The sequence below is a fragment of the Acipenser ruthenus genome, chromosome 19, assembly GCF_902713425.1.
Source record: "Acipenser ruthenus chromosome 19, fAciRut3.2 maternal haplotype, whole genome shotgun sequence".
NCBI classification, from domain to species: domain Eukaryota; kingdom Metazoa; phylum Chordata; class Actinopteri; order Acipenseriformes; family Acipenseridae; genus Acipenser; species Acipenser ruthenus.
In genome coordinates this window covers 20,937,246-20,958,666 of record NC_081207.1, presented here as the reverse complement: position 1 = coordinate 20,958,666, position 21,421 = coordinate 20,937,246, and the positions used below count along the sequence as shown (strand labels likewise).

At 42.4% G+C, this 21,421-nt stretch overlaps 2 protein-coding genes across 9 annotated transcripts; one reads left to right on the top strand and one right to left on the bottom strand.

The window, feature by feature from the left end:
* Positions 1-31: 31 nt before the first annotated feature.
* On the bottom strand, positions 32-2,751 carry LOC117424572 (uncharacterized). The gene is made up of 2 exons (XM_058992594.1): positions 2,610-2,751; positions 32-2,408 (listed from the first exon to the last, which is right to left on the bottom strand). The coding sequence occupies exon 2, from the start codon at positions 931-933 to the stop codon at positions 202-204; it is 732 nt and encodes a 243-aa protein (XP_058848577.1). The 5' UTR covers positions 934-2,408; positions 2,610-2,751; the 3' UTR covers positions 32-201.
* A 78-nt stretch (positions 2,752-2,829) lies between these two features.
* Positions 2,830-21,421, top strand: LOC117424571 (pyruvate dehydrogenase phosphatase regulatory subunit, mitochondrial-like). 8 transcript variants are annotated; one of them, XM_058992593.1, is made up of 18 exons: positions 2,830-3,091; positions 4,074-4,329; positions 4,584-4,717; positions 4,983-5,064; positions 6,429-6,592; positions 7,335-7,456; positions 7,708-7,825; positions 8,281-8,430; positions 10,066-10,258; positions 11,556-11,680; positions 12,212-12,367; positions 12,765-12,898; positions 13,325-13,473; positions 13,811-13,923; positions 14,328-14,422; positions 15,156-15,245; positions 15,871-16,053; positions 19,518-21,421. In XM_058992593.1, exons 2-18 carry the CDS (start codon positions 4,082-4,084, stop codon positions 19,923-19,925), a joined length of 2,664 nt encoding a protein of 887 aa, XP_058848576.1. In that variant the 5' UTR covers positions 2,830-3,091; positions 4,074-4,081; the 3' UTR covers positions 19,926-21,421. The 8 variants fall into 8 exon arrangements, with proteins under 8 accessions (XP_058848576.1, XP_033896924.1, XP_033896923.1 ...); XM_034041033.3 differs by having other exon boundaries at positions 4,071-4,329; XM_034041032.3 differs by having other exon boundaries at positions 2,830-3,222.

Here is a 21,421-nt window from a genome sequence, read left to right as displayed (position 1 = left end):
AAAAGTATAGAAAATGGCTATTATTCCCCACAAACTTTGCTTTTGTGACCAGGACAGTGATATTTTGAAATTTACCTATTTCCAATGAGAAAACGGGCGAATTTGTGTCTTTTCGTTCACATAAAGTCCGAAAAAAACAACATATGAATCCAAATTAACATGTATTTATACTAAAGTAATACAAAAATGACTACAAAAGATTTAGAAGTGAGTAGTTTTTCGAGATTTACAATTATACTGTAAATCACTTTCACGAATCAGCCCCCAAATGTAGTCTCCCATCATGTTCTCGTTATACTGTCCTTGGTAACGGCGTTCAAAGTCCAGTATATCCTGGTGGAAGCGCTCGCCTTGTTCCTCCGAGTACGCTCCCATGTTCTCCTTGAATTTATGAAGATAAGCATCAAGGATATGGACTTTGAGGGACATCCTACAGCCCATTGTGCCGTAGTTCTTCACCAGAGTCTCAACCAGCTCCACATAGTTTTCGGCCTTGTGATTGCCCAGGAAGCCCCGAACCACTGCGACAAAGCTGTTCCAAGCCGCTTTCTCCTTACTAGTGAGCTTCTTGGGGAATTCATTGCACTCCAGGATCTTCTTTATCTGTGGTCCGACGAAGACACCGGCTTTGACCTTTGCCTCAGACAGCTTAGGGAAGAAGTCTTGAAGGTACTTGAAGGCTGCCGACTCCTTATCTAGAGCTCTGACAAATTGTTTCATAAGGCCCAATTTGATGTGCAGTGGTGGCATCAGCACCTTCCGGGGGTCCACCAGTGGCTCCCAATTGACGTTGTTCCTCCCCACAGAGAACTCGGTCCGCTGTGGCCAGTCCCGCCTGTGGTAGTGCGCCTTGGTGTCCCTGCTGTCCCAAAGGCAAAGATAGCAGGGAAACTTGGTAAAACCGCCTTGGAGACCCATCAGGAATGCCACCATTTTGAAGTCTCCTATGACCTTGATGCCATCTCAGAAAAATGCAGATATGTATCCACTTAGGCAGCTGGAACTAAACTGAACTGGTGGGCTTAAGGCCCCTGTATTTATACTACTATTTATATTACTGGAAAGTTCTAGAAAGTTCTAGAAGTTACTCCAAGTTTACTCAGCACTGAATCTATCTGGAATGTTCTGCAAAATAGGTAAATTTCAAAATATCACTGTCCTGGTCACAAAAGCAAAGTTTGTGGGGAATAATAGCCATTTTCTATACTTTTGATGCATAAGCAAATAGGAAATAACACTTACTACCCAGGAACCAAAAAAAAATTGTTACACAGTGTTATTTGATTAACTGGACACATTTAACACGTCTCTTCAGGCCTCAAAATGTTTCATAGGTAGTGTACCTTGAATCAAGTGCATTTTTAAAACCATCAACTGTAAAAGACCTTGAAAAATATTAAATAAGTCAAATTCAGCAAATAATTATATCAATTATGTTAACTGAGAGCTTAAGTTGGAATGAAAACCAGAAGACCCTGCGGCCCTCGAGTTTGACACCCCTGCTCTAAAAGGTGTCCTAATTAAGTGTCATCACAAATAAACTCCAAATTGGGACAGATTTTTCCAGCTACATCCCCATGAGAAATCCATGTTTTTCCCATCAATAACGTCAACACTATAATATTCCAGTGCAATGAAATATAATCAGTTAAAGGCAGTTTCGAGTGTTTTAGCATCCTTATACAGCATATCTATTTGAAGTGGGACAGATTATCCCCAAGCGCTGCTTATATTAACTTGCTAACTCACTATGTCAATATAAATAGGAAGTCCACAATCTGACTAGCATAGCTGAAAGTCCTGTATTTAAAATGAGTGCGCTCTTACTGAAATGTTCCCAATACGGGACTGAAGGACCTGTGAGTGACTGTGTGCAACCTTGACTTTCAACCATGCGCCAGGGAGGCAAAATAAGCTGATCCCTGGAGCCAGCATTACACTTCAGCCATTAACACCAGACAGAAGGATATCTACATCATCATATGGAAGGAAACGTAAATGGATGGAGACACATATGGATCACATTAGTTTACTGTAAAGCTACGTCTTAGTTGGTGCTTATCTTGGCGAGAGCCGAGTTCAAATCAGCATGAAGTTTTAACATCTACTCTCGTGTAATGGAAATCTTGTACCCTTGATAAGATCCATTTGGGTTCTTCTTGTACTCTGAATAACACTGAGAAGCTAATTTAAATCCACAATTCGGCACCCTTAAGTACTGATACCCTGTAGTTTCAGACAATCGACCCCTTAGCAGTTTGAATACACTGTCACTTATTTAAATACTAAAATAAACCAAACGTGCCTATCGACAGACAAACAAACAAATGGCAATCCTTTAGACCAGTGCTACCCAACCTGGTCCTGGGGGCCCCCATGTGTCTTCTGGTTTTCATTCGAACTGAACTCTAAACAGCATAAAAAAATAAGAACGCAATGTAAAGATACAGGTAATTCTTACAGAACAACACATGTCGTTTAGAAGTTTGTGAGACGCTATGTTACACTCAAGTAAAATATTCAAATGCAATTACAAAAGTAACAATGAACAACATATCTACCAGGCTATATGATAACACTGAATACCATTTCAATAGTGTAATAAAGACCTTTCACTTCATTGCCGCTGGTCGAAGTCCTTCACCACGTACATCTCATGTTCCCTCATGGGAGTGTTTTGAAAACATTAATCACGTGGAGCAGTTCTTTGATAAGCGCTTCTGTAATTAGTCGATTTTGGACTACGGGGTGGGTGGGTCGCACCAGTTCATTCTATGATTGGTGAAACCACAGAATGCGTGACCTACGACGATGCCTTACGTGCGTACGCAGGGTTGTAGTCCATTGCCCCCTCTACGTTTAGGGTGGGAGTGTTGAATCATTTTTTTGGCACGCGTCGAACTGATATCGCAGTAAGCCGACTGACGGAGCGCTCTTCGCTTATGGACGGTACTCTGAGATCGGGGATTTATCCGGGTTTAGGTCGTAGCTGATCTACAGTTAAAGAAGCTAACTTTAAATTCAAATGCCTTTTTCGGGATGGTACCAGATGGCTCCCTGGGTGTCATTATGGACCAGCGAGGGTGAACAGGTGGATTTCTGATCGATAACAGCTAAGGTTGTATAGTAGAGTTGTACTAGTGTCTAAGGGCACACAGGACAGACGAGCTGCCGAAGAACTGAGCCCTTGGGAGTCAAAAGGGAAGTGTTACGGCTAAATAGGTCCGTAACAAACGAGGAGGCCGGGCCCGATTTTGAAAAGGACGATCCAGGGTTGAGTTGAGGAGGACGAGTTGGGGAACAAATACATAAAAAAGGGGAGGAGGAGGGGTATAGCGCAGGCGAAGGGAATCCTGGCTTTACATCTGGGAACTCGCTGATAAATTAGGCGGAGTTACAATTTGTTTTGAAAACAACATAACGTGAGTAAGGATAATAATGCAATTTGTAATAACATATTTGCGAATACTAGTATTGCTCTAATTATAATAGTGTTTGTGGGGTATTGTAAAGGCTTTGTTTGGCTATCAGTTTTATTTTACATACCAATGATGAATACATTTCTGATTTCTAGAACAGAACTGAGCACAGGATACATAATAAAATTGTGGTGGCATAGAATGGTAAAAATAAGACCATAGACATCTGAAGTTTTGCTTGGTTTGACTTTAACTGCTTAACATTTGTTCAGGGTTTATTCAGTGGACATCGGACACACTACTGCACCAGTGTGCTATTCAGAGTGACCACCCTGTTTGAAACGGTTGCTTGAGATGCCTCAGTAATTTGTGCAGTCACTAGGGAAGCACCTGCCAACCAAGCACCTGCTACCTGATTGGCTGTCTTTTACTAGCGCTTCTATACAGTATTAAAGAATACATGTTCTGCAATACACCATAACCCATTACTCAGGGACTGCCCTTCCACACAATAGTGTGTGCTGGCTATCAATTTTCAGTCCAGCCCCAATCTTGAAATGATTAGTATGAGATTCTTGTATAGAAACTACAGACCATGGTTCTTTGTAGTTTGTGGGTCCCTGTGCCCTAACTTTGCCCCTTCTCCCTCAGCAGGCACTGTGATGCGAGGCTGTGTTCGAAGCTCGAAGGCTCTGGCCCCTGCCATGTTTCCCAGGCTCCTGTTTGATGTGCATCGGTGGGGTTCGTTGCTGGGGCGACGCGGCCTGGCCTCTGCAGGGGAACCCCAACCCACCCCACTGCCCAGCCAGGCCCGAGTGGTGATCTGTGGAGGGGGCATTGTGGGTTCCTCTGTAGCCTATCATCTCGCCAAGCTGGGCTGGAAGGACGTGGTGCTGCTGGAGCAGGGAAGGTAGGGGGAATAGCATTGGCTTCACGAGAGTCTGCTGCAATGGACTGGTTTTTTGGCCTTGTGCAGCAAAAAGCTACATTTCCCATGTTAAACAAACACTATAAAATTGTGTAAAAGTATTTTGGTTTTGTTTATGGTAATACTGTGTATTGATGACCATGACATTGACAAGGCTGTAATATTGAAGACTTGTTTTTAATAAAATAAGACTTATTTCGCGTGGAAATAACTGCATGTCTCTTTCTGTGTGTCAGGCTTGGCGCAGGGACGACTCGGCTGTGCGCTGGTATTGTGAGCACAGCTAAGCACATCCCAATTGAGAGTAAGATGGCTGACTATTCCAACACACTCTATCAACAACTGGAACAGGAAACCGGTGTGAAGACAGGTAAGTCTTTCAGCCTTTAAAGCAGCGTCTGGGAAAGTGATCACTGAGACTAAAATTCTGCTATCAGCACAAACAATTGATCAAAAAAGTGGTTGTGTAATCAATTAATTATTAACAAAATATTTAACTAAAATATTTTTAATTAGAAAACAATGTCTTCTTGCTCAAACTTAGGGTGACAGTCAGAAAAGCAGTACAGAGTAAGCAGTATATATTGCCCAATATTAGATTCCCATGGTGTGTGATACCTCCTGTTGCCTTGCAGGGTATGTGAAGACAGGCTCCCTCTGCCTCGCCCAGAATCAGGATCGGTTCATCTCGCTAAAGCGCCTCGCCTCCCGTCTCAAGTGAGTGCAGCTCTGGCTTTCATTGCTCTCTTTAGTCTTGTATGTCTGTTCTCAGTAATGTGACAGCTCCCGTGAAACTGACTGGATTGTTTCTGTGTCAAAAATGGTTATCTTAAACAAGCTTTTGGGTCAAGCTCATTTATCGTGCCACAACGCTAATGCGTTTGAGAAGAAACACTTTGTTTTGTGTGCAGCAGGTAATAGGACCCCCCTGAGCCTCGCACTTAGGCTTATTATGCACCTATGCAGCTCACGTGTCACTACCAGCAATGGTTGCGCACAGAGTACATACTACACAATGTACGAAACCTTTGGTGGGATCTACAATCTCTGAACTAATCTTCTCTGTTCAATAATAAACAAACTCTGGCTACTCGCCCAGCTGTCGGCAGTTTCGACTTGCTTACTCACTCTTCGACATCCAACCCTGGTTCTCTCTCTCTCTCTCTCTCTCTCTCTCTCTCTCTCTCTCTCTCTCTCACACGCACATACACACACGCGCACTGGCGAATTTCAGCTTCTTTAGCCCAGTTGACTTTGGTTTTGCAGCAGCCCTGAGGTGAATAAATTGAACCTTTTTATTGCCCCGCTGGAACACACCTGGTTAGATTCCACACCTGGTAGTCACACACAGCAGGGAGGCTCTCCCAGAAGCATCTGGCACTTCATTCATTAATTACAATAAATACACAACATTTACAATATACAGTTACACAAAAAATCCTCTTCATGCGCATGGCTCCTTCCCTGCCACAGTGCTGTATGCACTTACATTAGTGTCGGGTAATTTACACAGTAGCAAAATGCATAGGTTTACACAAAAAACTAAAAAACTTTCACTTGTAAGCACAACTCGCGTTCGCTTTCCTGTAGCCATTTTGCATTAGTGCTGATAAACTGTTAGGGCGTATAGTACTTAGTACTTTATTGCACAGGAAGTTAACTTGGGCAGGAATAGTGCTTCTCATCAAACTTCTACTGCTGGTTTCGCAGACCCTGGTTAGCATGACTCTTGGTCTACCTAATGTTACCTTCGGTAAGGTAGTCCAAGATTAATGCTAATCAGGGTCTGTGAAACCAGCCATCTGTGTTGCGGCAGGACAAATGTACTTCCACCCGAGTCAAAGGCCAGGACTGAATGTTGAGGTGTGTTCAGGTCAAGATGGAGACATATTTCCTTGCAGACCTGTGAGGGGAAGCTGTCATGAGAACTAATTGTAGCTAGTGTCGTTGTCCCTTGCCTTTCATGAGCAATAAAAATAGATGTGGTTACTCTGTGGCTTTCATTTTGATTATATCCAGAGCATTGTGGAATGGCCCCTCCAGAGTATGTAAAGCCATACACTCTGTTTTGTTGCCTGCAGGGTTTTGGGGATCCCCTGTGATGTCATCACCCCAAAGCAGGTGGCAGAACTCCACCCACTGGTTAATATTCATGATTTGGTGGGGGCGGTCCATGTGCCAGGGGATGCTGTGGTCTGTCCTCCTGATGTTAACCACGCCCTGGTGGTGGCTGCAGCAAAGAACGGTGAGTGGTATTTATACATTTCAAGATTATATTTAGTGTTTTCTGGTTCATCCTTAATACTAATCTACACTGAGGCTCCACTTGTACACCCCTGCTGGCTTGTGGTGCTTTGGTCGGCCATTTCTTGCCTTTTTTTATCCCACCTCGAACCCCTTGCTTCCTAAAAATCTTTGAATCGAGGATAGATAATTGTACTCTCTTCAGACAGATGCACATGATTTAAGTAAGCAAGCCGTCTTACCCCCTAATGTTACCTGTTATCTAGGAATGCAGAACCAATTGGTGTGGGGCATTTACTACACATTAAGTATAGACACAGTGCAAACAGTTGTGGCTGCAAAATCAAAATTGCCTAGTGGCCAGGTAATTATTCTGCACTGCGGCCTATGTAAGCCCATGTGAGCAATGCAAATGACAAATAATGAGCCGCAATCATGATTTTTTTTGTACAATCAGTATCTCATGATTGAGTGTTTTATAGTTATGAACGAGTTTTGTAGTAACATGATAATTTTCCCTCTTGTAATAAAAAGTAAATAAAAATCAGTCTCTGTGGTCTGTTGTAAATGGCGGCAAATCTAAATTGTTCAAATCATTTAAAATGTATGTACAGGTTAGATACACAAATATATTTAAAAGACTCCCAAATTGCATTATTTTACATGCCCAAATGGCGTTGGTAATTCACTGCTGTTTGGTTTTTTGCTGCTTTTCTGAGTGACTTCTGGCTCTTTTATTTCAGGAGTGCAGATCCATGAACACACAAGTGTCAATCACGTCATGGTCCAGAAAGGTCACGTGACGGGGGTGGAAACGGACCGCGGAACAATTGACTGTGATTATTTTGTGAATTGTGCTGGACAGGTATGTATACTGACATTTGGAGATTTCATTAAATAAAGTACAGTAACTTGTACTTACTTATACTTTGATTTGTCAAGGGACTTTCCCTAAATCAGAGTCAAACGGAGCTTTCTTAAAGTATTAATAAGCAAGAGGTTTATTAACACATTTTTCCTCCCAATCTTCATAGCAAGCCTGTAATTTAAAATGTTAATTCTGTAACTTCTTACTAAAACTGCAAAAAAAAAAATCTCCTTCTGTTGTACTGACAGTGGGCGTATGAGCTGGGCCTGTCCAGTGAGGATCCTGTATCGGTGCCTGTGCATGCCTGCGAGCATTTCTACCTGCTGACCAAGCCTCTGGAGCAGCCCCTCCAGCCACACGCACCAGGTGAGCAGGATGACCAGAGACATGATCTTGCCTCCTATGGATTTATCCCAGCTCCATCTTGACCTGCACAAGTCTGGGAGTTGCTTTGCAACTCTTCTCAAATGATCTGTTTCATCTTCTCAACACAGTAACACCGTATCTCCTTTTCAACTTGATACAGCAATGCTCAATTGGATTTAGAGCTGGGCAATGGACCAAGGAACATGATTTATTTATTTTTGTCTCCGTGACCACATTTAATTAACATTTATTGCATGGTGCCCTGAGTAATACAGTTTAAATTAATATAGGTACACAGGGGCTGTAATTATATGTGTAACAGAGGTGCTTGTACTGTACATCCATCTACATGTCACACAGACATGTTTTCTTGTATGTGAAAATGTTGGAGTTATGGGTACTTGTTGGGCTAATAAATGCTGATCACCTGAAGCTGGTTTCTCTGTCTCCTGCAGTGGTGATGGACCTGGATGGTCGGATCTACGTGAGAGCCTGGCAGGGGGGCGTGCTGTCGGGCGGCTTTGAGAAGAATCCGAAACCCATCTTCACAGAGGGCAGGAGTCAGCTCGAGATCCAGGGCATGCAGGAAGACTGGGACCACTTTGGTGTTTTAAAGTTTATCTTTCTCATTTTTCTATGTTACTTTTGCTGACTGCAGTCTAGTGCCATTACCACTGAGCTACCCACTACCTTCCACAATTCAGCCCATATTGCAAACTGAGCTACTGAAACCCACTGCCTTCCACACCACAGCCCACTAACTGCTGAGCTATTGAAACCTACTGCCTTCCACACCACAGCCCATCCTTACCTCTGAGCTATTGAAACCTACAGCCTTCCACACCACAGCCCATCCTTACCTCTGAGCTATTGAAACCTACTGCCTTCCACACCACAGCCCATCCTTACCTCTGAGCTATTGAAACCTACTGCCTTCCACACCACAGCCCATCCTTACCTCAGAGCTATTGAAACCTACAGCCTATCACACCACAGCCCTCTCTAATAACTGATCTGATATGCTGCACTTCACTCTGACCACAGCAGCACAACCTTCCAATTTGCAATAGTAACTATACAGATATATGGCGTACCAAAAAGAAACTTCTTAGACAAATCCGACAATCCGATATGTCCTCTGCTTGGGTGTTTAAAGTTGTGAATACACAGATGTCCACAGCTGTTCATTGGGGGTTGATGTTTAACAGGAGAGCATTGCAGCGGTTAAAGAGATTGGTACACACACACATACACTTTGCTCTGGGCTGTCCTCTGTGTCCTCCTAGCTGACCAGACTAACTGAATTCCACAGCAGGCTAAAAACATCTTGCCCCCAGACCAACATTGCTTAGGACCTTGGGCTTTCTTCTTTTTTTTTTTTTTCCCCAATTTGGAATCTCCAATTGTATGTATTGATCTCAGTCCACCGCTGCAACCCCTGCGGTGACTTTGCGAAACAGCGGCAGACACACGCGTCTTCCGAAACGTACCCTGCCAAGCCGTCTTTTTTTGCACTGCAGGTCCACAGCAAAGCCATCAGACCTATAGTGCCGGAGGACAATTGTGTGCCACCCCCTGAGTACTCCCGGTCAAGGTCGGCAAATTACATAACCTGGATATGAACCAGCAATCTCCAGGCTATAGGGCGCATCCTGCACTCCACGCGGAGCGCCTTTACTGGATGCGCCACTCGGGAGCCTGGACTGTCAGTCTTGGTGAACATGACTCTGACCTAATATGGCTGCCATGCCAGGTCATGTGACTAGGTTTGTGTTGTGTAGAGACAATATACTGAGTTGTTGTCTTAATGTTTGGTACACATCCAGGGTTGGGGTCAATTCCTGTTTTTAAATTCCAGTTCCTGTTTAAAATCAATTCCCAATTCTAATTTGAAGGAATTGGAATTTTTATTTTAGAGCAATAATAATTGTTCTGATTGTTCAACTGTTTTCATTTGAAGCCTATTTAATTGACTAACAGCGACTTCAATTGAAGTAGTTTTCTGCCACTGTGAGAAGCTCATTTTAACAGAATACTGCTAATTGCAATTCTGATCAGTGATGTGTTGGAGTTGATTAAGAGGGATCTGGAATTGGAATTGGAATTAGATTATGCTACCGGGGATGCTGTTTTTAAAAACACCCATTTCTAGTATTGGACTACAGTTCATTGGACAGGTTCGGCTCCAGAAGCTGGCGACTAGCCTTGCTGATTCAATGCTGTGTGTCTTATTCCCACAGAGCCCATGCTGAGTGCCCTCCTGCGCAGGATGCCTTCTCTGGATTCCTGTGAGATCCACCAGCTCATCAACTGGCCCGAGTCCTTCACCCCTGACATGCGCTGCATCATGGGGGAGACACAGACTGTGCACGGCTACTTTGTGCTGGGGGGCATGAACTCGTCAGGGCTGTCGTTTGCAGGGGGCGGTGGGAGGTGAGAACAGAACCGTCAAGATTAAATATTTCCTTCTTTTCCCAGTTGCATTTGTGGAACAAAACGAAGGATTGTTGTCTCCCAGGTACAACGAAAAATAAGCAACTAGACTTTCACTGAGTTTACATCGTGACAAATCCACAATCATAGCAATCTCTGTCTCGTAGTCCGTCTACAAACAAAGGCTTGAAATAAAAAAATAAAAAAACACGTGTGCTAGGAGGAGGAGGCGTGTCTTGTTTGCTGCATTTACAAAAAAATAGAATATCTTACGTTATATTAAAACAAAGACGTATTCTAATGCATGGGTCACGTTGACCCACGTGGCCGTTCTAGGTAGAACTTTATAACTATAATTTTTGAGATTCTGGCTATCAAACGCCATCTGGATATTTAATTAATATATTTAGGAAAAGTCAAAAACGGACATACACATACGATTTACAACAGAAGAGTAATAAACATTTTAAATGCAAAATGGGTCAAACTGACCCACATGGCGGTTCTAGTGTTAAAACTGTTGCCTAGAGTTAATATTTACATTAGCTGGGTTTGCTAAACTACAATTTTAAAAGCTGTGTCTACAATTAGAAACTTTTAACAAGACACAAGCACAATTTATTACTTATATTTTGCTTTGTTTTGATTGGCATTGCTGGATTTATTTTATTGTAGCTATGCTCATATTAAATAGTTTCTGTAAGTTGTATATTTATATATAATATCAAATACTGTCAAGTTTAAATTAATTTAATGGCCTTTAAAAAATAAATGTTGTACTTTTTTATTTTTATGTATTTATTTATTTATGTATGTATTTATGTATTTATTTTGTATAACGCCCAAAACTGCAGTATTTTCATAGTGAATAAAATACCTGCCAGTTCATATTTGTTTGTGCATCTTGTAATAAGGGAACTGAAATGGGGATTTTTTAGTTTCTCCATTTCTTTGTCCTTTATTGATTTGATTAATGATTTGGAGGTATTTTAAATCAATTTCATTAATATAACGCCCAAATACATTTTAAACTGCTCAAATAGAAAGTTGCTGTGTTGTATCTGTCTGACTAAATGAATTGCAGTATTTTGTCTCACACTTGCAAAGACAGCAGTTTAACCTCACATGTTTACATAATAATTGCTTCTTGGAGAGCTGCATCAAACAATATAGAACTGACCTTTAAACTGCTAATTTTATTAAGGTAGGCCTTGTCTTTTTGGTGCACTGTATGGTAATAACTACACCTGGTACACAGGCCTGTATTTGTGTTGAAGTCTTTTACACGCTCCCCCAGGTACCTGGCAGAGTGGATGACCTATGGGTACCCTTCGGAGAACGTGTGGCCTCTTGATGTGAAGCGCTTCGGCACCCTACAGAGCAGCCGCACCTTCCTGCGCCATCGCGTCATGGAGGTCATGCGTGAGTGTGGGCTGGCGGGGACTGGGGGGGGGAGGCAGTTTAGACTGGTGGAAACTGGGAATTAGGCATTTTGGCCTAGTGGTTAGAGCTCATGGAACAGGATGGAGGCAGTGAGGCCTAGTGGTTAGAGCTTGGGGACTGGGAGGAAGGCAGTGTGGCCTGGTGGTTAGTGCTTAGAGACTGGGAAGGAGGTAATGCAGCCTAGTGGTTAGAGCTTAGGGGCTGGGAAGAAGGCAGTGTGGCCTGGGGGTAAGAGCTTAGGGTCTGTGAGGAAGGTAATTGGGGCTTAGTGGTTAGAGCTTAGAGACTGGGTAGGAGGCAATGTAGCCTAGTGGTTAGAGCTTAGAGACTGGGTAGGAGGCAATGCAGCCTAGTGGTTAGAGCTTAGGGACTGGGAGGAAAGCAGTGTGGCCTGGCGGTTAAAGTCCAGAGACTGGTATGGAGGCAGTGTTCTGTGTTCTATGTTAAAATACTTTTTTTATTTTGTTTTTAGTATTACTGAACACTAAACCCCATTTGTTTCTCCTTCAGCCCTGCTGTATGAGCTGAAAGTGCCTCGCTGGGACTTCCAGACAGGGCGACAGCTGCGCACCTCCCCCCTGTATGACCGGCTGGACACGCAGGGCGCACGCTGGATGGAGAAGCATGGCTTTGAGAGGGCCAAGTACTTTGTACCATCTGGCAAGGGTCTGTGCTCCTCTCTCGCAATACAATAAGTACATGCTTTATCACTACAGGGCGATGTACAATAAAATAGTAATACAAAACTAAGAAGGGTTAAAATTGAATCCTACTTTAGTCATTTAGAGACAATTCTGACACAGGTACCACAGGAGCCACAGTTGTACTAGAAACTAGAATTAGTTACAAGATTCATCAACCGTCCATTATCCTTCTATTTAGCATCCAGTTGTGACATCTTCTGGCATAGGCTGCAACATTTACATTTTCATCCCTTGCAAGGGGGTGAATATCCTTGGCAACAGGGCTATAGTTGAAGAGTCTGCATGTGTTCGTGTGACTCTTCTGCTGTGTGTCCAGTCTCTAGCCCTCTGTCTCACCTCTCTCCTCTCTCCCACTGCAGACCTCCTGGCGCTGGATCAGAGTAAAACCTTCTACAAGCCAGACTGGTTTGATATCGTGGGGGCAGAGGTGAAGTGCTGTAAGGAGGCTGTGTGTGTCGTCGATATGTCATCCTTCACAAAGTTTGAGCTCAGCGTGAGTACCTCATTTTAAAATGTGTACTTTAAACAGTCAATTCTGTGTTGTCACAGTGAGTTTCAGGGGGGGAATCAGAGTGTTTCCGAGAATGCTTGTTAGTCTCGGAGGTTCTCAAAATGCAGGGTTCGCTTTTTTAAAACTGATCTGGAATAGGGACGACTGAGTGGTTAGGGCTGAGGGCCTGCATCTAGAGACCATCTGAGGCAGACTTAAGATTTGCAGAGATATATAAACCCTGCATGTTAAATGTGTCTAACCTTGACTTTTGACCTAATATTGAGGTTATATGACTTAATAAGTTTATATCTGGTAGACAGCTGTATTCTTTGATTTTCTTAATTAAGTTACATCACTAAAGTTGCCCAGTAAAAATGAAACTGAACCAGTATCAACGATACTGCTCCTTCCCTGTCCTGCACACAGTCGTCAGGGGACCAGGCCTTGGAGCTGCTGCAGAGACTGTGTGCCAATGACCTGGACGTGCCAGTGGGTCACATCGTTCACACGGGCATGCTGAACCATCGCGGCGGCTACGAGAACGACTGCAGTGTGGTGCGGCTCAGCAAGAACAGGTTGGCATTTTCCTACCTCTTGTTTACACAAAATACATGAGCACCTCATTTGTGGTCGGGGCAACATGCAATATGCAAATGTTGAAATGCCAGTATAAGCCGGTAATGAGCAGGATTGATTGATAACCAATGCTTTTACTTTTTAACACTGCAGACCTGTCTGTATACATATATAGGACTAGTATAACTCTTGTAGTTTAGGAAAGAAAGCTTCACTCCAGCCTTGCCATATATTTAGCACAAGAACATTCTTCCCATTTTGAGTGTTTCTAGGTCTATCCTGCAGTTGTCCTCATCTTGTCACTAATGTGTGTTTCTGCTTCTCCTCCTTGACCAGGTTCTTCATCATCTCTCCCTCCGATCAGCAGGTTCACTGCTGGTCCTGGATCAAGCAGCACATGCCCAGTGATTCCCAGCTGCTGCTTGAGGACGTCACCTGGAAGTACACAGGTAGGGCATGGCCACCAGGGGGCGTCGTCCTTTAGACAGGAACTATGAGAAACACTAATGGAAAGAGCAGCCAGCTACAAGCTTAGTGTTGTTGATGGGGCCAGAAGAATTGTTCATACACTCATTTAGTGCTGTGAAGTAGGTAGAGAATCATGATCAGGCATCTTCCATGGCAACCGTAACCACCACATTGAAAGTAACCATTCGTTCAGCCTTCTTCCAGAGTAATCAAGGGACCTGGGATATATCGTGAGAACACACCAGGACGATGACAAATATATTCAGCTAGACAGGTCTTAATAATGTGGCCAGTGAATGAGATACCATGTATGGATATGTGAAGATGTGTGACTGGGAAAAGAGCTACCTGTTTAACTCTGTCCCTGTCTTACAACAATGTGCAGCGCTGAATGTCATTGGCCCCCGTGCAATGGATGTGCTCTCTGAACTCTCCTATGTACCCTTGACCCCTGACCACTTCCCCTCACTCTTCTGTAAGGTACGTGTTTCTACATTTAAATTATCTTCTCTCTTTTGATAATTTAAGATGGGACACAAATGTAATGTCCAAAAAACATTGATATACTGCATTTGGTCAGGATTCTTCACTGGTGGTTTTTAGCTAATATTAAAAAATGTATAGAATATGTAACTTTGGCTTTCTCTCCTTTATGTATTCAGTGGTATGCACAACATTACTGTAATCATTTAGGGGGGCATTCTGTTTAACAAATGTTTGTTTTGGGTGTCAAATAAGCAGATGTCTAAGGGATTGTGCAGCAAACTTATCCCCTAGCTTCTCATGCCTTTCAGTGTAAAAGTCTGGGTTTGAATCTAGTTCAGGTATCAAGTGGAACATGTTTGGTTGTCTCAACCTAGACCCCAGCAGACATCACAAAACCCCACATTCAGCAGTCTCTGCTTCAGAGAGGCACGGGGGTGTTCACAGTAGGATTGAGGTGCTTGATTGGATCTCCATGATACGTCTAGTAGTGTAGACCTTCCTTTGTACAGCACCAGATGAGTCCTGCATTGTTGTGTAGCTGTGTGAAAGAATTGAATGGTCATAGAGCCAGAACCAGTCTATCTTCTGTTAGAATTGCGCTAACTACAAAAGGTAGAATGGAGGCTCTGGACTCCCATACCTCATACTGTCATCACTGGGCCACGCTGCCAGCTGTGTGTTAATAAATTGTATGTACCCTTCAAGTGTGCTGTTCTTTCTCCCACAGGAAATGAGTGTGGGGTACGCCAATGGGATCCGGGTGATGAGCATGACACACACAGGGGAGCCAGGCTTCATGCTCTACATCCCCATTGAGGTGAGTTGCTTGTATAGAAAGTGTTAATTAAAAAATGTTCTTATCTTATTGTCCCTTCTTCTAATACACAGGAACAGTGGTATTATTATTATTATTATTATTATTATTATTTACTACCAGTAAAGGACAGGTTGAGACATGTGTTTCCACAATGTTGACTGCCAAGGCTAGCATCACATAGACTTCAACACTTCAACGCTCTATATGTGATGGTTTTGTGTAAGCTGTGCATGCTGCTCCTATACTGTAGGGGTGTTAATAATTTTGAAAACATTTAGAATTTTGCCTAAACGTTTAACCATTGTCAAGCATGCAGGCTGAATATAGGTGTTAGTTTGTCTTGGTGTTTACATCGAAGTAACTGTGTTCAATATTTCTTCACAGTCTTTCTCCTATACAACTGTACACACGCAGCCTTATACGCAAATACATGTTGCAATTTATAAAGTTGTGATGGAGGACTTCTTACAATGGTGTTCTGATTGGTTACAAACATGTTAAAGTGTCAACTTTGAAACCTGTTTGATTCCGAGGTTTAAATACATATTACACCGCTGCAGTACTCTCTCTCTCTCTCTCTCTCTCTCTCTCTCTAACTCCTGCCTGTGTCCCCTCTCTCTTGCAGTATGCCTTGCACGTCTATAATGAGGTGATGTCTGTGGGACAGAAGTATGGGATTCGCAACTCCGGCTACTATGCCCTGCGCAGCTTGCGCATCGAGAAGTTCTTTGCCTTCTGGGGTCAGGACCTGGACGCATTCACCACTCCCCTGGAGTGCGGGCGTGAGTTCAGGGTCAAATTCGACAAGGTCAGTGGATCTGGGATTATTTGTAGCGTTGACCAAAATCAGGAAGTGCAGTGACTGTCCAAATGAATGGATTTCATGTCATTGGTCACTTATAGCTAAGACCCTACTTCATTCGCGATATTGCGGAAATTGCGGATCCCGCAATATTAGGCTTCCACCGCAGTTTTGATTTTAATTAGCTTACTTTGCACAGTCCACAATTTTGCATACATTTTGAGGTTTGCGACACACATTTTTCCCCATTATTACAGTATTTCCTGCTTTGGCAGTATTTGTTCATGCGCATTAAAACTTGAATAAACTCATCCGATCTTGCGAAACATATGACAAACGGTTGTTTACATACAGTACAGTCATTCCACGTGTGTACGCAAAATGGCGAATCCTGCTAGACTCAAAAACTGCCAAAAATATTGGTGCTTTAGATCGTGCAAAACAGTATCCCAATCAATTGCATGCTGACTGTGGAAAGTTGTTTTGTACAACCTGCAATGTCATGTTAGACCATACACGTAAGTCAAGTATTGATGTACATTTAAATTCTGATCGGCACTATAATGCCAAACGCAAAGCAGAGACAGATCTGATATCAAAAGCAAAACGTCAGACAACTGTCGTATCTATGTTTAATCGCTGTACCGAGAGTCGCGATGCTCAAAATTGGCATATTTTGAACTTGTCGAGGCATTCTCAAGTGCAAATATACCGATGGAGAAACTGGATAACCCAGTGTTAAGGGAGTACATTCAGAAACAAATCCCAAACACAGGTGCTCTTCCTTCTGCTAAGATTACTTACCCAAAGTGTTTGAAATACACAGAGAGGAGCTGAAAGAGCGTGTGAAAAAAGCTGATTCTGTATGCATTGTGTTTGACGAGTCAACAGATGACGAAGATAATTATGTACTGCATATCGTTGCTGTACCCCAAATGAGTGGCTCGGAAAAGCTACAATCATTTCTTTTGGACAGTCCCGTTCTTAATCTGGTAAATTATTCAACTGTGTCACAAGCTGTCATCAAGTGCCTGACCAGTTTTGATATAGACTTTAATAAGGTGTCCAAGATAGTGACAGACAATGCAGCATTCTGTACTCGAGCATATAATCAGGTTCTACAGGAGCTACTTCCTAATTCGGTGCATGTAACCTGCAATGCACATATTGTAAGTCTGGCTAGCAATCAATGGTGGGTTCATTTTTCTAAAGTCGATAAATTCACTGCTGCAATGAAAAAAAATGTTTAAACACTGCCCAGCTCGCAAACTGCTTTTCAAGGCTTTCTTTGCAGAAAAAAAGAGCTTAGTCTTGACCAAGTGCCTCTGTGTCCAGAACCAGTAGTGACACGATGGTATTCGTGGTTTGAAGCAGTTCATTGAAAGTGAAATGGAGATTTCACCTGATAAGCAAGTAATGGACAGACTGATCTCACTTTTAAATGACATGAACTTGCCACTTGACATAGAGTTCATTGCTCGGAATGCCAAACCATTGATGAAAATCATCAAATCTTTCGAGATGTGTTCTGTTTCTATCCATCAATCGTACAATGTTGTAATGGATTTTACACAGTGGGCAGACTCCAATGCAAAAGAAAAGCACAGCGAAGATGCAGAGCGGAATGTGTTTTTACAAGCAGTAGTCAAGAAAACAGCAGACAAACTGAACGAATACTACTGCAGCACTGAAGAGAGTGTTGCCAGACCCGCTCGATGAGGACCAAGGTTCACACAGCCGGACTGTCATTTATGGAAGCATTTAGGGTATTTGATGTGAAACAAGTGAATACGTTATCAGAGCAGGCGCTCCCACTGGAGGCAATCCATATGTTTGGCTATGAAGCTAAAACACAGCTTGCCCCATACAAATTTTTTGCAAGTGAATGTAAGTTAAATGATCTTGGAAAGTTTGGGGATTCACCTGCAGTTCTACAGCGTTTTCCAGAGTTAGCAAAGACAGCAAAGTGATCACTATCGATCTTGCCTAATTCTGTGGATGCCGAGCGTGCAGTATCTCAGTACGGACAAGTCTTCACAAAGCAAAGACAGGGCATGAAGGAGACCAATGCAGCAGGGTGTACTGCACTAACATTCAACACACGTCAAATGTAAAAGGCTAAAATGACTGGACTTGATTTTTACAGCAGTTGTGTTTAAGACTTTTAGTCTTGTGAATGTTATATTGTACTGATCACTTTTTTTTTTTTTTTTAGTTGCAGCAAAATGTCTGGTTATCCAAAAAAATTACTGGGCATTAAATAAAACTTGAGTGTTTATATTGTTCCAGCATTTTTTTTTCTTAAACAAATAGGTCTACTCTGGCTTTTCCAAATTACTGCCATTAATAAGGGCCCATTATTACTTTTCCGCAATTTTCCAGGTCTTGTCCGTAACTCAGCCTCAATTAATTGAAGATCATGCCACGATTCAAATAGGTCCTTACTTCTAGCCATTTAAAGCTATTCTGTATTGGCTGCATCTATCGTTCATTGTGTTTAAGGTATTTAAGGTAACTAACTGCATTTTAACTTGTGTGACAGAAGGACCATTTGGAAAATAAATCAGTACCCCAGTACAGTTCTGGTTGGTAAGGCTGCCAAATTTACAATTTTACTCGTACTGCAAAAAACTGTACCGTTTAAATGACTGATTTTTCTAATTTCGTAAGAAATATAATCTAGAGCAAAGTAAAGTAAAACATTCAGAAACCATGATTTTTAAACTCTTCTTATTGTTAAAATGGTGCAATATGTTTGTTTTTAAAAAAACTGTTTGTGTAATCACAAAGCAAATAAAGAAAATGCTTCATCAATTAGCTCTGAGTTTTCAAATGAACTAACATGGTAGGAAAATGTCTTCACCTGAGTCCAAGTGAAAAGTCTGGGGTGAGAAATGATCAACAGCTGAACCATAAGAAATTGTGAGAGAGTTATGCTAGTCAGATATAAGACCTGTTAAACCATGACCTGTTCCCTTTGGAGGGTAGAATCAGGATAAAGATGACATTTCCAGTTATCAAGAAGTGCCTCCTCATTATCACTGGAGTCACAGTTATCTTAAATTTTGTTAGAACTCCCATTAATTGCAACTTTCTCCCACATTTTGTTGTTCTTTTTCTTATACTGTACATGTCTTTTTTCCTCTCAACTTTTTACATACTAACTTTTTTTAAAATACAGTAATAACACTCTGACAAGAGGAGGGAGAATGAATTACAAGAATTTTCCCTTTGCCTAATTAAAAAGAAAGAGAGCAATAAAACATGTAGCAGTAGTGCATAACCCTCTCAGCCCTCAGAAACCGATTTTGTTACTGAATTTAATACTGCTATTGGTTATTTTTTTCAGAATGATTAATCCAGACACACAAAATCGTTGATAATACTGTGATAACTGATTACAACCCAACTTGCCAGTTGCATCTCTAGCTGAGGTTCCCTGTGTAATCCCTCCTCTCAATCCTGCCTAGGGGACGGAGTTCATCGGGAGGGAGGCTCTGCTGCAGCAGCGGCAGGTGGGGGTGAGGCGCCGCTTCATCATGTTCCTGCTGGAGGACCACAACACAGAGCTGGACCTCTGGCCCTGGTGGGGGGAGCCCATCTACCGCAATGAGGAGCTGGTGGGGGTGACCAGCAGCAGCGCCTACAGCTACACCCTGGAGAGACACGTGTGCCTGGGCTTTGTGAAGCCACCACAGACCGATCCGGGCGCACCCACTGTCGTCACGGCCGACTTCATCAACCGCGGAGAGTACGAGGTGGAGATTGGCGGCCATCGCTACCACGCCAAGGCCAAGCTCTACCCCTTCAGCTCGCTCTTCGCTCAGCAGCGCCGCCGCAAGGACGACATGGAGTTCAGCAGCTTCCAGGGCAAGTAGAGGAACGCCACCTTCTCTGTGGCCTGTGGGCACGTGTGGGTTTGGAGAATCTGAAACGCCTCAAAATAACTGAGAGTCGTTTTACTTTTCAAATAATCAATAATTAACAGGAATTGCCCAAACCCAAAGAACATTAGTTAAATATCTTAACCATCTTGATAAAAAGTTTTAATGTGTTCAATCCTGCAACCCAGCATAGTGAAAAATCCACTACTTCTGTTTTTTAACTACAGTGTTGACCATTAAGGTTTACCTGTACCTAATTCAGTATCGGTCTGATGATTGCTGGTTCATTTTAGTGATACATTTTAATGTATGGTCTTATTTGGAAGGTGACCATACCTTTGGACACTAGACACCGTATAGTAAGCATATCTGAGTATGAAAGATGTGTAACTTGCACTCATCAAAACAGGAAAACAGACTTCCAAGCCTCACTTTTTTAATACATCGTCAAGGACGGATGCATCATCTTTTCTCTGACCTTCATTAGCATGTTCCATTTTAGTGATTTTAAAAAATATCTCTTGCCTTCAAATTCAGCCTACTTATCAGCATAGGTTTCTAACAGAACACAAACCCTTTACTGCAAAACCATGAACTCCTCAACATCTACAACCCCAGCAAAAAGACCACACATTAAAAACAGCTGCATTCTTTGCTGGGGATTCCATGAGGGAGCGTCACATTGGCTCTGACTCCCGTGGACCCTGCTGACCAGGCACCCAGTGAGCTCAAACAGACACCTGCAGGTCTGGCCTTTGTCCTCTAGAGGCCTGTAGCTCGCTGACATCCGTTCTCGCGTTCCTGGGTGTAAAAGAGGAAATTGGCTTGGTCGCAGGATCTCCTGTTTGGGGAGTTGCAGCGGTGGGGTAACATAATTGGACATTCTAAATTGGGGAGAAAATCCGGGGCAAAATTAATTGGACACTCCTAAATAAAAAAAAGTCATAATAATAAAAACAACTGCATGCAGTAGAACACAAATTTAGTAACAATCCTGAAACTCTTTTGTTTGTATTACTTTTGTTAGTGGCATGAAATATCAGTTCCAAATTAATGCCAAGTGCAGCAATGATGACAATTCTAGTGCTGTATTTTGATTATTTGACTAATTGAACCCTTTAAGAACATTGTATTGTTTACCGTTGTATTGGATAGCCTTTATACAGATGGTTTATATACATCATAAGGACAAAGGTTACAGTACATACAGTAACTGCAGTATCTTCTCTGAATAGGGAAAGGAGGTATTTTCAACAGGTGATTTATTTACGGTAATATTAAGTAGACTCATTTTTTTGAGTTGCAGGCGATACTGAATCATCTAATAACCTATATTGTACATGTATTTATCTGTATATATCTGTGTGTAAGTTTACATATGCACACACATATATACATGAAAATATATGTGTATAATGAAGAACGTACCATGTACACGTGTCCATGTATGCATATAATATGTACTGTATATCCATTTTTGTATATATATA

Coding starts and splice junctions, on each gene's coding strand:
- LOC117424572 (XM_058992594.1), bottom strand. CDS start 933: ATGGTGGCATTCCTGATGGGTCTCCAAGGCGGTTTTACCAAGTTTCCC.
- LOC117424571 (XM_058992593.1), top strand. CDS start 4,082: ATGCGAGGCTGTGTTCGAAGCTCGAAGGCTCTGGCCCCTGCCATGTTT. Junction 12,368..12,764: donor CTTTGTACCATCTGGCAAGG/GTCTGTGCTCCT, acceptor CTCCCACTGCAG/ACCTCCTGGCGCTGGATCAG. Junction 12,899..13,324: donor TCACAAAGTTTGAGCTCAGC/GTGAGTACCTCA, acceptor TCCTGCACACAG/TCGTCAGGGGACCAGGCCTT.